The sequence below is a fragment of the Varanus komodoensis genome, unplaced genomic scaffold (assembly GCF_004798865.1).
Source record: "Varanus komodoensis strain SLA01 unplaced genomic scaffold, ASM479886v1 scaffold10, whole genome shotgun sequence".
NCBI classification, from domain to species: Eukaryota; Metazoa; Chordata; class Lepidosauria; order Squamata; family Varanidae; genus Varanus; species Varanus komodoensis.
The window spans coordinates 20647845-20661449 of NW_025335269.1; the positions used below are offsets into that span (position 1 = coordinate 20647845).

Below are 13605 nucleotides of genomic sequence, written 5' to 3' on the forward strand. Positions count from 1 at the left end.
GCATGCGCTCTGGCTGGCGAGGAATTTTTAAGGAGCTATCCATGGTGTTGAACCTATTTTGAGCTAGCTGCATGGAAAGCACCTTTAAAGTTCAAACTAAAACACTGCCCCACTGAGAATGGGATCAGCAGCCTCCACTTTATGTACACATGTTATCACAATCCATGGTTGTATCCTGAGCAAAAAAGCCCAACTTGTGCCAGTCCAATGGAATAAAGAACCAGACTGGTACCAGGAGTACTAAAAGGCCCAGGTGTGGCACATGTAAAAGTCTCTTGTGAAAGCTTCTTCACATGCTAAAAGTATAAAATGAATTCCTTGACAAATTATTGCAGTCATTCCTATCTCCAGAATATGAGAACTAGGGATGGATATACTTGTCTATCCTGGTTGCTCGCAGTTTCTCATTTTTCCAATCAGTTGGCCTCACCATAGTTCACCTGGTCTTAAACTTGGGTAATTTATCCATCTTAAATCCAGTTCATCACTATCTTTAGAAGTTCATATAAAAACTTACAAGCATGCATTATTGTATCCACTTTTGCTTAATATGCACAATTTTGCAAGCAGGTTTCCTAATATAATACATTTTGATGTAATTTCCCCCGGTATATACATTTTTGTTAATCATTTTAATGTTTATTGAAGAATGTCACAGTAACATTCAGGGAGCTGTAAATTTTGAAGGATTACTGGGTTTCCAGCCACATACTGGTTTGAAAATGAGAAATTAGATGTGTTCACAGTAAAATGTGACATGAATGACTGTCTCTCCTACCCCTAAAGGTAACCAACCATTTTATCTACTAAGGCTCTTTGAAATTTCATAGTTTGGGCTGGATCTGTATGCATATTCTGTTTCTTGTCCTAATGTCTTTTGAAAACTCACAATGAGAATAGTGCGGACTGTTTCCCTAATGGTATTACAGGGTCATGGTGCCCATATTTCCACTTGAAAGGAAAATGCAGTTAATCTTCTCATCACAAGAAAGGGAAGAGAGAAAAAGCCTTCATACAGGCAAGCATGGGTAGGGTAAAGTAAACAGTGGAAATCTCTATGGCTGCTTCTTTTTTCCTGTGCAATTTAGGCAAAAGAGGGAACTTGGACACATATATACCAAACAAGGGAGTGTGGTCTTCTGCAAAGCATTCAGCATAGGGTTCCCATGTCCATAAATAGAGCACAGAATGAATTTTCAGGATAACACAGTATTTCCCAATGGTGAAGTAGCACAAGGGCAACCTTAACTGTCCACAGGAATGTACTTTCTGAGGCTTTAAAGTTTCTCCAGCATCCTGACCAAATCATGAGAGCTGCCAACATAGGAAGTACCACATCAAACAAGCACATATTCAGCTCCTGTTGTCAGCTTAGGTCACTTAGAAACAAATAATTACCCCCCCCCCCCAAATGGTGTGGTTCTGACCAACACATTTATGAAGTACAGAAACTCCCGTGGCATGTGTTTCCATTAACCAACTGGAGGAACTAACTGTTCAGTGGAGAAGGACTCAGTGGCATTCATTTCTTAACCACAAAGACGTCTTAATCAGCATTCTCATTATGTTGTCATTCCATCCAAATCCAAACCCTTCAAGCCAAAACCACACAAACTTTTCTGCAGTTAAAGGGTGACATGATGGCAAACAGGATGGAAAGCCCTGACTGTAAATGCATTTAGCTGGTTCTCCTGATGTGGGGGAAGTTAGCTCATGTTGCGGCAATATCAGCAGAACCAAAGATGCATAGTGTGTGAATCCTTTTCTGGCTCATATTTCACACTATCATAATATCTCAGATAACCTTTATCAATGCCCCCTGCTTTGATTATTAACTCTAGAAGTGAATGAGCTTCAGACTCCCTGATTACCACCTCCACCCTCCAGTAATCCCCATTCCTGCCAAAGGCCTGGCCCTGCCTTCTTCTTTACATCTGAAGCACAATCCTTACACTAGGGTGGAACCCCAGTGAGAGCACAGGAGAGAAATCCTGTGCTCTCACTTTGTGTAGTGCAGTTTCAGTACACTGACTTCTCCTGTCTTGCCTCATAGTCAGAACTGTGTTTTCTCCCTGTTGCACTCACACTGGTGCAAACCTAAGATTGTTAATTCAGAAGAAAGTGCCATTTTGCTTCATGTGGTTTATTCCCTTCTAGTAAATGCACTTGAATTGCAGCCCTGGGTGCATGCATCCACTACACCTTTCCCCAGAACAAGTTTATCCCTACTTGGCATTTCTGCTGCAAAGAGATATTTGCATGTGTATGTTCAGCTCACAGTGGCCTTCCCCAGTTATAATTTCTGTAGGCCAACCCATCTGGAGGACACCAGGCTGGGGAAGTCTGGCTTACAGGATAGCAATGCCACATTATGTTCTCAAAGCAAATCCCATCTTTGTTTTGCAAATTGTCAAGCATCTTCCATTCTATCATCCATTCACTGATGGAATTGGACTTTTTGTAGGAGACTCTGGTTCAACTTGCACTCATAAGCATTAGTTGAATTTGCACACAGAAAAGTGAAAATCTCCTCCCCTGCAACACACACACACATTTGTGCCTTAGCCTATGTGAGAAATGCTCAGTGGTTTTTGTTTTGTATTTTTGTATGGCTACATTTGTGCACAATTCTAGAAAGTCAAAGAACAGTCCACAAGTCCATGGAACATGCACAACTCCAAAAAAGTAGGTTCACTGCAGAATTCGCAAGGCAGATGTGTAGAAATCAATAATCATTTGAAACCACTGTGGATTTCTCCAACTTCCCTACACCAGAAACATGGGAATAGGAAGACCCTCAACCATTGCATTCAATCAATTAGGCTCTTTGGGTGTGAGTCAATTGCTGCATAAATGGGTGCTGCTCCACTGATGTCTTGGAGTTACAGCAGTGCGCGTCATCACTGCAGAGACCTTTTGGACTAAATACATCTCTTCAGTCTGACTGTTCTTCTCTGCAAAATAAATCTTATCATGGTTGCTACTAAGTAGATTGAAGTTAACCTAAAATGCTTAGAGAGTAAGAAACCCCAGTTTACTTGGTCATGGAACATTGTTGTTTTGTTTTTTGTTTTAATCAACTAATCCAGCCCTTTTGGATTCAGTAAGAGAGTTGAGCACGCACTTATCTTTCACCCATTGAAATCAGCCAAGCATAGAAATGCATACCTTTTCTTGGACCATCATTACAAAGGGTTGGATCCAACCTTAGTCACACTTCCAGTGACTAAGTTACCTAAGTGAACCTACTGTAAGTATGACTAACGCTGGACCCAACCCAATGTATGAAAATAAAGGAAGGGCAAGCACTGCATCCCACCGTCCCATTTTGAATTAACTCAGCATTGTAAGGTATGCATGGCATGATTCTTCATGCAGACCACCAGTGACTCTCTAATACCTTGGATAGAGGCTTTTCTTAGTTCTCCGACCTGAAATCCTGCATGGGAAGACCCAGGAATTAAGTTCTCAGGCATATTATACGCTACAGCCTAGTGTAGAAAAAACTGGTGGCCAAATACAAAAGGGCCGCTGCACCTTTATTGCTGCTCAGAAGGGAAGTGTCCTGCACCTTTGATAGTGGCAGAGAAGAGGAAATGCTAGCCTAGGGTGCATGCCTACTGAAATTCCATCTTTTACACAAAAATTAAAGCTGATGCTGTTCAATTGGCACCTCTGCAGGGAATCCAAATTGATCTGAAATAGCCAAGGCTCTAAAACCACAGCCCTGTACCTGTACTATTTACTGTTTTACAGTTTTCAAACTGGGATTGTTTGTTTGTTTGTCTAAAAGGCCAGTACAAACTCACAGATGTTAAGTTTCAATGTGTTTAAAGAGCCTGGAGAATATTTTGTGCCATTCCACCAGAGGATAAAAATAGAGCAATCACTGTGGCTTATATGTAGTAAACTATCTTTCCAGTTCACCAGAAACAAATGGGATACTTTGCTGGCAACATACCTATAATTTGACAAACAGCAACCCTAACATTTTCCCCAAAGGCTTCTTCTAAGATGTAGCTATAGAACCTCATTCCATTTTAACAGAAGCTCTATAATTAAATAGCTAAGCAATTTAGAATGGTTTATCTAGATGAAAGTACTTTCAGATGTCCAACAAATAAAATAAACAGAGGCCAAAGATTCTTTAAGAAGAGAAGCATAAGCTGGAAAGCAGATAAAAAGAACCTGGCTCTCTGACCATACATAGTAATATTCCTCTGCTCCCCTGCTCTTTCTGTCATGTGAAGGGAACTACCTTTCCTTTAGTTCTCCCTGTTCTTAGAAGAGAGCGAGAGACAGAGATCCTCTTTGTCGACATCGTTCATAATTGTTCAAGGGTGAATCAATGAACTGTGAATGGTGTAGGAAAAGCAGAGGCACAATGAGAAAGAGAGGTGTTTGTCTTTGGCATTTACAATGCTTGCATCCATAGAACTGGGATGCATTCATGAAATTGACAGCAGATTCTGAGTCACAACAAGCAAAAGAAAGTATTTCTTCACACAATCCATAATCAAAGTGAAACATTCACACTCAGTGTTTGGTACTGGCCTTAAAGGGGAATGAGACCGATTCGTGAAGCAGAACTTGATTACTGGCTGTTCTCTGTGAGAGCTGCCTGTTCACAGAGGTACTCCACTTCTGAATACTGGTGGCTTGGGATGGCTGGGCAGGTAGGGCACGGAGGGGGGCAGGTTGCCCTTGTGCTTTGTTGGTGGGCTTCCTGAAAGTATTTAGCCGGGAAAGTTTGGTGGTCTGCAATTCCCATCAGCCTGACCCAAGGAAGCCCATGGTGGGAGATGAAGGAAGTTGCAATCCAACAATACTTGGAGCGCCATGCATTGCACCACAATTGCTCTAAGCGTCCATCATGTTTCAAGGAAGGGAGGCCTATTGTGGTGGTTAATGAATCACCTTACATCTTTTTCTCATTCTTAAAGGACCACATGAGCAATCATCCGCTGCAGCAGACCAGCAATCACCCTTTGCCCAGCCTGTGCAAAAATGTCCTAAAATGGTGCTTAGCATGGAGAGACGAGTTAGTTTCTCAACACCTTTCATATTGTAGGCACTATCCAACAGGTACCAAAGGTGGTCATGCAGCAGTATACAGGCTTTAAGTTCAGGTGAGAAACAACCTAAATATTACGTATGAGATCTGGGATGATCATACAACTTGAAAACAAACAAACAAAATTGATAGCATCTGTGATCTAGATCATGCATGCTATTTTTCTCATAAAAATCTCCCTTTCCTTGCCCACTATTATTCGGTGTGCTGAAAATGAGTGATTAAACAGTGAGCAAAAAACGTTTCCTCAAACTATTTAATCTTGGGATAGGTGACTGCAGAAGAAACAACATGTTAGGTCCAAGCTTACCTGCACTTAGTTCCAGTTGAAATCAGTGGGACTTAAAGTCAGAGCTAACACCTATTGACCTCCATAGGACTGAAGTGCAACTGACTTCAGTCTGACTTCAACCCTATAAGCTTTCTTGTGAGCTTTTGGTTTCATCCTAGCCTTGAAATCTGAGATCTACACAGAATTCTTCATTTTTTGCCTTTCCACTACAAACCTCTAGGTGGAGCTATACAATTGTGGAATAGTGCAAATGCACCAGGGGAAAAAAGTACAATTTTCCCAGTTCTAAAATAAAGGACTGGAAAAGCACTCTGAGAAAAGAGAAGCAAAACTGGAGGATCACAACAAAGTCTAAAACATCCACCTAGAACCATGCACAAGGAATCGTAAGTGCCCATAAATGTCTCATCTAGAAAAGCTCTGTATCTTTAACACTTCTAGAGGCAACTATAGTTCAGGATTTACTGCCAGCACCAGTGCTGAAGTGGCTAATTTTGATGTATGGGCACTCTGTATGGCATTCTCATAGCCACACTCCTCAAAAAGTGCCCAAATATTCCAGCAGCTGTGCTGATCACACCATTGCCCATTCACTACCAAGCCCTCCCAAACATTTTGGGCACAACTGAGAAGAAGAGACTGTTACCTGGAACATTCTTCTGCCCTCCCCACCCAGCAACTGTGAGGATAATTGTGGACTGTGAGGGCTGAAGCTAAACTCGGGGTACAAGAAATTCTTAAGGGGCTAGAAGATGATACCAGCACCCTAGTCAGCACTTGATAACCCAAGAGGGATCCAAGAATGGGGATGTAACTAATATTTCCTAAGAATCCCTTCCTGTAAATACAAAGCCTGTGGATTCAGTTTCAAGAAAACCACACATTCAAGCCCAAAAAGAGAGAGGTACCTAGGGGATCCCCTCTTCAATTAAGTAGGCACTCATACACAAAGCACTTTTTGTGGCTTCTCAGGGACTGCTTATCTCCCCTTCTGTTGCTTAGGCGTTAAATAATTTGTACAGTAGGAGTAAAATGAATGAAGGTGGATACACCGAAGGAAGGATTGTTCCTGAACATTCTAGTCAGCATCACGACAGCCTGAAGTTTTGAAACTGACAGTGGTAATAACAGTCTTTCTATTTATTCAATGAAGTGATGTATCATACCACGGGTCTTCCTTGGAATAAAGGAAGAGCAGATGAAGCCATCTGATTAACCATCTCATCATAGCAATGTCCCCTGTTCCTTCACAGGCAGCTCTGATCTTTGTGTATTGATAATGTTCTCAGTCATTGTGCTGAGGTGGAAACTGTTAATTTATGATGCTAGTATTTGTCCAAATATTCCAAGCTTGTCTCACCTACTAGTATTCTTTCCATTCAGTGGACAGCACCTTTCATTCAGAAATCTGATTTATCATTTAGATTAAGCATTTTATCCACATTTCCCAAAGAGCAAAAGAACATTAAAATCTGCATCTTGCAGGGCCAAATTAGGCTGCCTTGTGCAGCTATCAGCCTCAGTGTTGTGGCAATGCTAGGTTCAACCCCATTGTATCAAGAACAGAGGGTTTTTTTTCTAGGCATAGACAGATGATATAGATAGATATAGATATAGTAGATTTAGATACAGATATACAAGGGATTTTTTAAAATTTAAAGTTTAAACTGCAAGTTGCCTTGGAGTTTCTATTTAGGCTGAACAAGGACTCATAAATTTAGTCATCACCATCCTCAAACCACACTTAAAGCAAGATGCTCATAGCAGATTTCTTCTACATCCTTTCTCTTTGGGGAAGCTGGAGGGGTAGAGTGGTTAGAACAGTCTTCCTCATGCTGGTGCTCTCCAGGCATGTTGGACTGAAATTCACATCATTCCCAGTCAAACTGGGCCATGCTGGGACTATAGGAGATGCAATCCAAGTTGTCTCAAGAACACCAAGTTTAGGAGAGCTGGCTTTTAGCTTTGCAGTATTCTAGTTGCCCATCACAAGACACACAGAGAAGCCAGAACCATGTGGCGTTCTTAGGCTGCTCTTTCCAAAATGGGAGATCGGACATGAGACTACATGAGGCAGGAGGTGGCCACAGAGCCCAGTGTAAACTGATCTCTTGTACCTCCCTAGTGGGGCAGAGACATGAGATGGGAATGTCCTAAAATGGGGAGAAGAAGGGAGGCTGGCACTCTTCAAATACCTGAAAGAATCAGAACAAGCAGAACTGAGGGTAATTATTATTAATTTTGCTATTTGCCAAGAAACGGGGAGTTCTCTTTATGGTTTTCCCTGAATTATTTGTTATGACAAATCAATATGACAGTGAGTTACAAATACCAGAATGGCTGTCACATATGAGAGCACGAAGACTTCCAGAGGGGAGAGCTAGATCTAATGGGCTTAAGTTGCAGAAAAACAGTGTTTGCTTGTTTATTTAATTTCTATACCACCCAGTAGCCGAAGCTTGATTGAACGTTACGATCAACATGGACTGGATCCAGGATGAGGAACTGATCCATCCAATTTTTGGGGGATCTTCTCTCTTCCACAGCACAGCCAATCCCATTCCACAGGGTCTCCTGTCACTCTGGGTGGTATTTGGGGGGGGGGGGTGAGGGGATGCTGTAGCAAGAAGGAGGAAGGGAAGCCCACTCCCATCAGTATAACTTGTGAAATGTTCTCCCTTGCTGGAGATTTTCAAGCAGAGTTTGGGCAGCATCTATGGGGGATGCTCTACCCCCTAGATTTCTTCCATCAAGCAAGACATTGACCTCCATGACCTGCAAGACACCCTCCAACAATGACAGTGACCAGTTTCACACAACACCTACCATAGCTTAATTTAGCTGTGGGGGTTGCCATGTCACAGCATGCAGGACAATTGCAGGTACCCTTCCAATTGGTATCTTGTGGTTTCCTGTGTCATGCAGACCTAATGTTGTGGATCGTCTAAGGGGTAAACAATCCACAGATGAACGCAAAACAAGATGTGGGTGATTTGAGGGTTATGGACCTGGCTTGAGATAACCAGTGTGCTGCCATCACTTGCCTATTCAAAATGGGGGCTCTGTGTGGGCACATAAACCCATAGTGGCTAAACTCTGTGCGCAAACAAGCCTTCTGCATCTGCTAATAAAACAGTATGGGAACTGGGCAGAAAGTTAATCCTACCCAGCTGAACACAATCTTCCTCTGTGTTTGAATTTCCTCAGCTAGGCAATACAGAAGAATATGCCTTGCAAAGCAGTCATGAGTGACTTAGATGAAATTGCCCAGATTCTAAAGCTTTTTCCATGGTAATAAGGCATTTGCCTGATCCAAATCAAAACAGATATGACTGTGCTAGTGGTCTCCCTCCCTCTCTCTCTCCCTCTCTCTCTCCCCCTCTCCATTTCATGTTAAGAAGGCAGTATGCTGGGACTGGCAATACCAGTCCAAGACTACCCCCTGCAGCACTGTGTTATCTGGAGAATAGCCATGGAGGTATGACCAGGGAGGGAACTTTGCACATTTCCCATGCAAAATCCTCTCCCACTTCCCAGCTGCTTTTTCCACCAGGAAGGGAATGACACATATTAAGCAATCTGGAAAAGCAGCAAAGGATAGGGTTTGAGCATAAAAATAGCTGGCAGGAAAGGGTTACACTGCCCTTTCCCCCTCCCTTTCCTTAACTTGAAATTTACCACCTCACATAGTTACTTTTTATTAGGTGATGCTGATGCCACCGCTACCTAACTGGCCAACTGTTACGTGCATCTAACTGGTGTGAACTGGCCCCTGCCCTCCCTCCCTCAGGTTCCGAATCTCAAGACAATCCTTTGAAATGAAGTTCATGTTATTGAAATCCCATAGTTAACAGAACAGTTTAAGCTCTAAAGAGCCTTCTAAAAAGCTGGAAGGGGAAGCCTCTGCTTAAGTAAAAAGTTGAATCTAACCTGGAAACTTCTCCTCATTCCCTCCCTTTCAGTAAGGCTGCAGGCTCCCTCCTCAGCAGGCTCTCCCTGCTGTTCATGAGAACAATGGAACCCCTCCAGCTGAGCAGCTCATCTCTCCTGGTGCCTCCTTACAGGGTCAAGGACTGGGTCTTGAATATTCTTCCCCCACTCCCAAAAACCCTTCCATCTCTTCCAAAGCAGATTGACTCAGGCTCAGTGTGAGAAACTTCCCTAAGCAACCTTGAAGGAGCTTCCAAGGGTTCAGCCCTTCCCCATTCCTGCCCCTCCTCCTCCACTTCAGAACCTGATGAGGATGCCCACTGCACAACCTGCAGAGAGCAAGAGACCAGCCCACTCTCGAAACTACTTTTATATGGATAGAATCTTTGTTTACCTGGTTATAAGGCCCTCCTGAGCATATTTCCTAGAAATACTAGGGCATGAGAATAGTATTCACTGTGCAGTAGTGGATAACCCATGTTGACTGGTGAAGAGTGGATCATTGTTGAAATGTGGGTTCTTGTGCTGTCTGAACCCAACTGTGATAACAAACTATAGTGAACAACTGACAGTTCATAACCCAGCAATAAACCATGGATTTGCTTCATGGCTTATATCCTTATCACAAATGCACATGTGTGAGGAAGGAAAGTTGAAGTGAAAATGGCAGAAGCTAAAAGCCCACAGCTTACAGACCAGATTTGTAGCTGCGGAGTCTGATCAGGCAGAGGTTCTGAGACAGTTCCTCAGTATGGTTAGCTGTGGGCTTCAGTACAGTCATTACCTTTAGTTGGTTGCTTTGGGAATGGCATAAACAGATTATGACATGACTTTTAAGGGTATAAACAATACAGGTATGAAAATGCAGTCATCAACATAGTCATTTTGTAAGGTGAATTATACACAGACTTGAAAGGGCCTAACAGTTCCAGCTCATGTGTCAAGGCAGGATGCTTCTCTTCTCACCATGCTGTCATATGACACAACACAGGGGGACTGGAGCAACCACGTGCCTGCAGGGCCGCCATGCCACTGCTTGATTTCTCTTTGGTGCACAAGACCATTCTCAACATGCTTGTGTCAACAGCTGTCCTGCTAACTGTCTGCTGCATGCGGAGAAAGAAGAAAACATCCAACCCAGAAAACAACCTGAGCTACTGGAACAATGCTATCACCATGGACTACTTCAACAGACATGCTGTGGAATTACCAAGGGAGATCCAGTCTCTTGAAACATCAGAGGTACGATTAGTTCAAATCAGTAGCCAGATTTCAGCTTCTTCTTGGCCAATGGGTTGCCAGCCACAGTGCTATGGCACTGGGGGAAATGATCACTGGCAGCATTTTCCCTTCTGCTCAATTTTGAAGGCACATCAGTCTTCTCAGATCTTATACTATAACTTTCTGACTCTTAATAACTCGGCCTCGACAGTTCCCTGGCCCATGCATGTCCCTCCAGCTACCAGCATAGAGACTTCTCTGAGGCCCGAGATGAGGTCATACCCCACCCAGGGAAGGCAAGTGGCTCCCATGTCATTGGAGTGGTGTATCCATTCTGGGGCTTGGTTCAAACTTTCAAGCAGCTATCCTTGGTGCTGAAGCCTATCCCTAAACTAGGTTTCATATCATGGATAGCTCCTTCATACTGCCACCTGCACTGCCCAATTGACATGGGGACCACTAGTCCTCACTGTGCCCCACTTTCTCCTCCACCTTTCTTCTACCTCCACCATCTGTCTGATCCTCAGCTTTCTGCTTTTCAGTCTCCTGACCACTCTGTACCAATCACTTTAGCCATTCTGACTTACCCACCTACCTCTCCATCATTTCCGCTTCCCCACACTGGCTCACCATCACTTCCTGCAAATAATCTGTTCTGCGAGATCTTTTGCCCAGTGCTATATGACCTTCTTTTCCATCCCTTCTCTGTTCTATTCTTTGGGACTCCATTTTTTCCACCTACCTCAGTTTCTGTTTCTCAGGTCAACTGTTCTTTGTTTTTTGCTTTATCCACTCACATGCCCTTTAGTTTGCCTCTTGCCTCCTAGTAGTGTCCTTATGTATCCCAGCAGAGTGGGGCCGGGGAAAAGTAGCCCTCCAGATGTTGTAAGACTGTAATTCCCATGACCCCTTACATTTTGCTAGCTAGGCCTGATGTAAGATGCAGTCCAATAACAGCTGGAGGACCACATGTTCCCAACACCTGCACTAGAGATAGTTTCACCAAACTGATCTTGCACTTTCTCAACAGAAGCTGGACCAATTGTGAACACTCTCTTCTTGAGAGAGTCATATAACAGCACCTAGAATATTCATATACTTTCCATGACATTCCAGCAGGACAAATCTTCAGCAGTCACAGGTTTTTTCCATCACCCTATTGGTATCATGGATGAAGCATGTAAAGTATTCTGCATACTTAGCAAACATTCAAAGGAGCCATATTCCTAAGGCAGCCTTCCTAACCCCGAGGACCTCCAGATGTGTTGGACTACAGTTCCCAGCATAGAGGAATGCTAGGAGTTGTAGTTCAACACATATGAACGGGGAAGGGAGCTCTAAAGAATCATCAGTAGGAACCCTGCAAATTTATATTTGCTGGCATAAATATGCTGCCAGTAAAGGTTTATTTGCACAAAAGCAAAGCTAAGATTTACAATACTCTCTCTTCTTTGGTCTGAGACAAAAACAGTAAGAGAAAGAAATGGAGCAGTCCTGGGGTTGGAGCCAGATTTCGTTTGCTTATGGCAGACCCATTTAAATCCATGGAACCAGTAAGTCATCACCCACTTAAGTCATTGATTTCAGACAGTCTACTCCAAGGATCGAAATCTAGATCCAACTATTCATTGTGGTCCACTTTAACTTAATTTACCTTACATTAAAAATGTCATGAGTCATTTTACATTGCCCTGTAACTTTTCATCTCGAGAAGGAATATAGGCAAAAGAAAGTGAGCTATATGGGTTGCTCTTAAACTGACCTGGATGGTTCCCCTATGGACATAGCTCTCCTTGGAGGTAAGGAGAAGAACTGCTTGTTGCGAGCAGCCACAGCTTTTAGTAGTTGCATAAAGTGCTGGATGCAGGAGCTTTACAGGCAAAAATATTTCTGCCCTGAAACCTGCACAGTTTCCTCCAACCCATGTCAGCAATACTAAATTAGTTGGACCACAGGTCTAACTGTAAGGCAGGGTCCTGTCTTCCTAACCCTGTCCCCACACAGAAGAAAGAATCCAGACTGCCGCCAAGGTGGGTTTTGTTCTTTCCTTAGTATTTAGAGGGGGGACAAGCCTGCATCACCATGCCCAAGTAAAGTTCACCAGTGCCTTCATGATACGCCATTGCTGATTTCTCTACTACAGTCAAAATGGCCAAACATGTGGTCCTCACAAATACCTGCCAGCATGCATAAGGTGGAATTTTGCTAAATGTGATGAATGTTTATTTTTTTTAATGTCACTTAAAGAAAACGTGATGACAAATTTCACAAGGCAAACTTACAGTTGTTCAAGTTTCCAAATGTGAGTGGGAAAGACTCCAAATTCACTTCTCTTTCCCTTCTGAAGCTGCATTCTTTGTGCTAATTGAGAAGTCTGGTATTAAGAGCTTCTTCTCTCATATTAGACAAAATCCACAAAGCACCACTGAAAGGAGCAGATCTTGCAGATATGGGGAGCTTAGTGGCCTACAGCAGAGGTGGGCTGAAAATGAGATCTACTGGTTGGGCAATCTGCAGTCTCTTGGCATAAATGTCTGGCTCCTAAAGGTTTTACATTAAGAACAACAAAATGGCCCCTTGCACCAATTATGCTGCTGAAATGAAGAAAGCTAGAGTACCCAGCCTGGATGTTTGTGTGGATGGACTGTGAGTGCCAGTTCTGGTACTCAGAACAAATCCTTGGCCTCAGAATTCTTTAAGTGTATTTCTTTAGCACCAAGCAAAAGATCAAAACACTAGATCCTGCAAATCTAAAGTCTGCCCACACAACCTACTCGCCTGGCCTATACACACCATTTCAGCTGCATAACCACTTTATTGAATACAGCTTGATGCTCTCTGCTGTATGCCCACTGCATATATACACACCATCGTTCTGACAGCCTATGTCTGATGAAATTTCAGCAGCTTGGTCTTTCTCTCTCCACTTTTTCCAGGACCATCTGTCTGAGCCTCGCTCCCCAGCCAATGGTGATTACAGAGACACCGGCATGGTCCTTGTGAACCCCTTCTGTCAAGAAACCCTATTTGTAGGACGTGAACAAGTGTCTGAAATATGAGCCCTTCCCTCCTGCTCTGGTACTTGCAG

General features: G+C 43.2%; 1 protein-coding gene across 4 annotated transcripts in view; it reads left to right on the forward strand.

Moving 5' to 3' along the window:
- The window catches only part of TMEM108 (transmembrane protein 108), a 201391-nt gene extending 187786 nt beyond the window's left edge, over nucleotides 1–13605 (forward strand). For 3 of the 4 annotated variants that reach the window (XM_044419167.1, XM_044419169.1, XM_044419168.1), the window contains 2 exons: nucleotides 10288–10538; nucleotides 13454–13605. In XM_044419167.1, coding sequence (XP_044275102.1) covers nucleotides 10288–10538; nucleotides 13454–13576 — 374 coding nt within the window. In that variant the 3' untranslated portion in view covers nucleotides 13577–13605. The remainder of the gene's footprint in view (nucleotides 1–10287; nucleotides 10539–13453) is intronic. The other variant, XM_044419170.1, reaches the window with a different exon arrangement.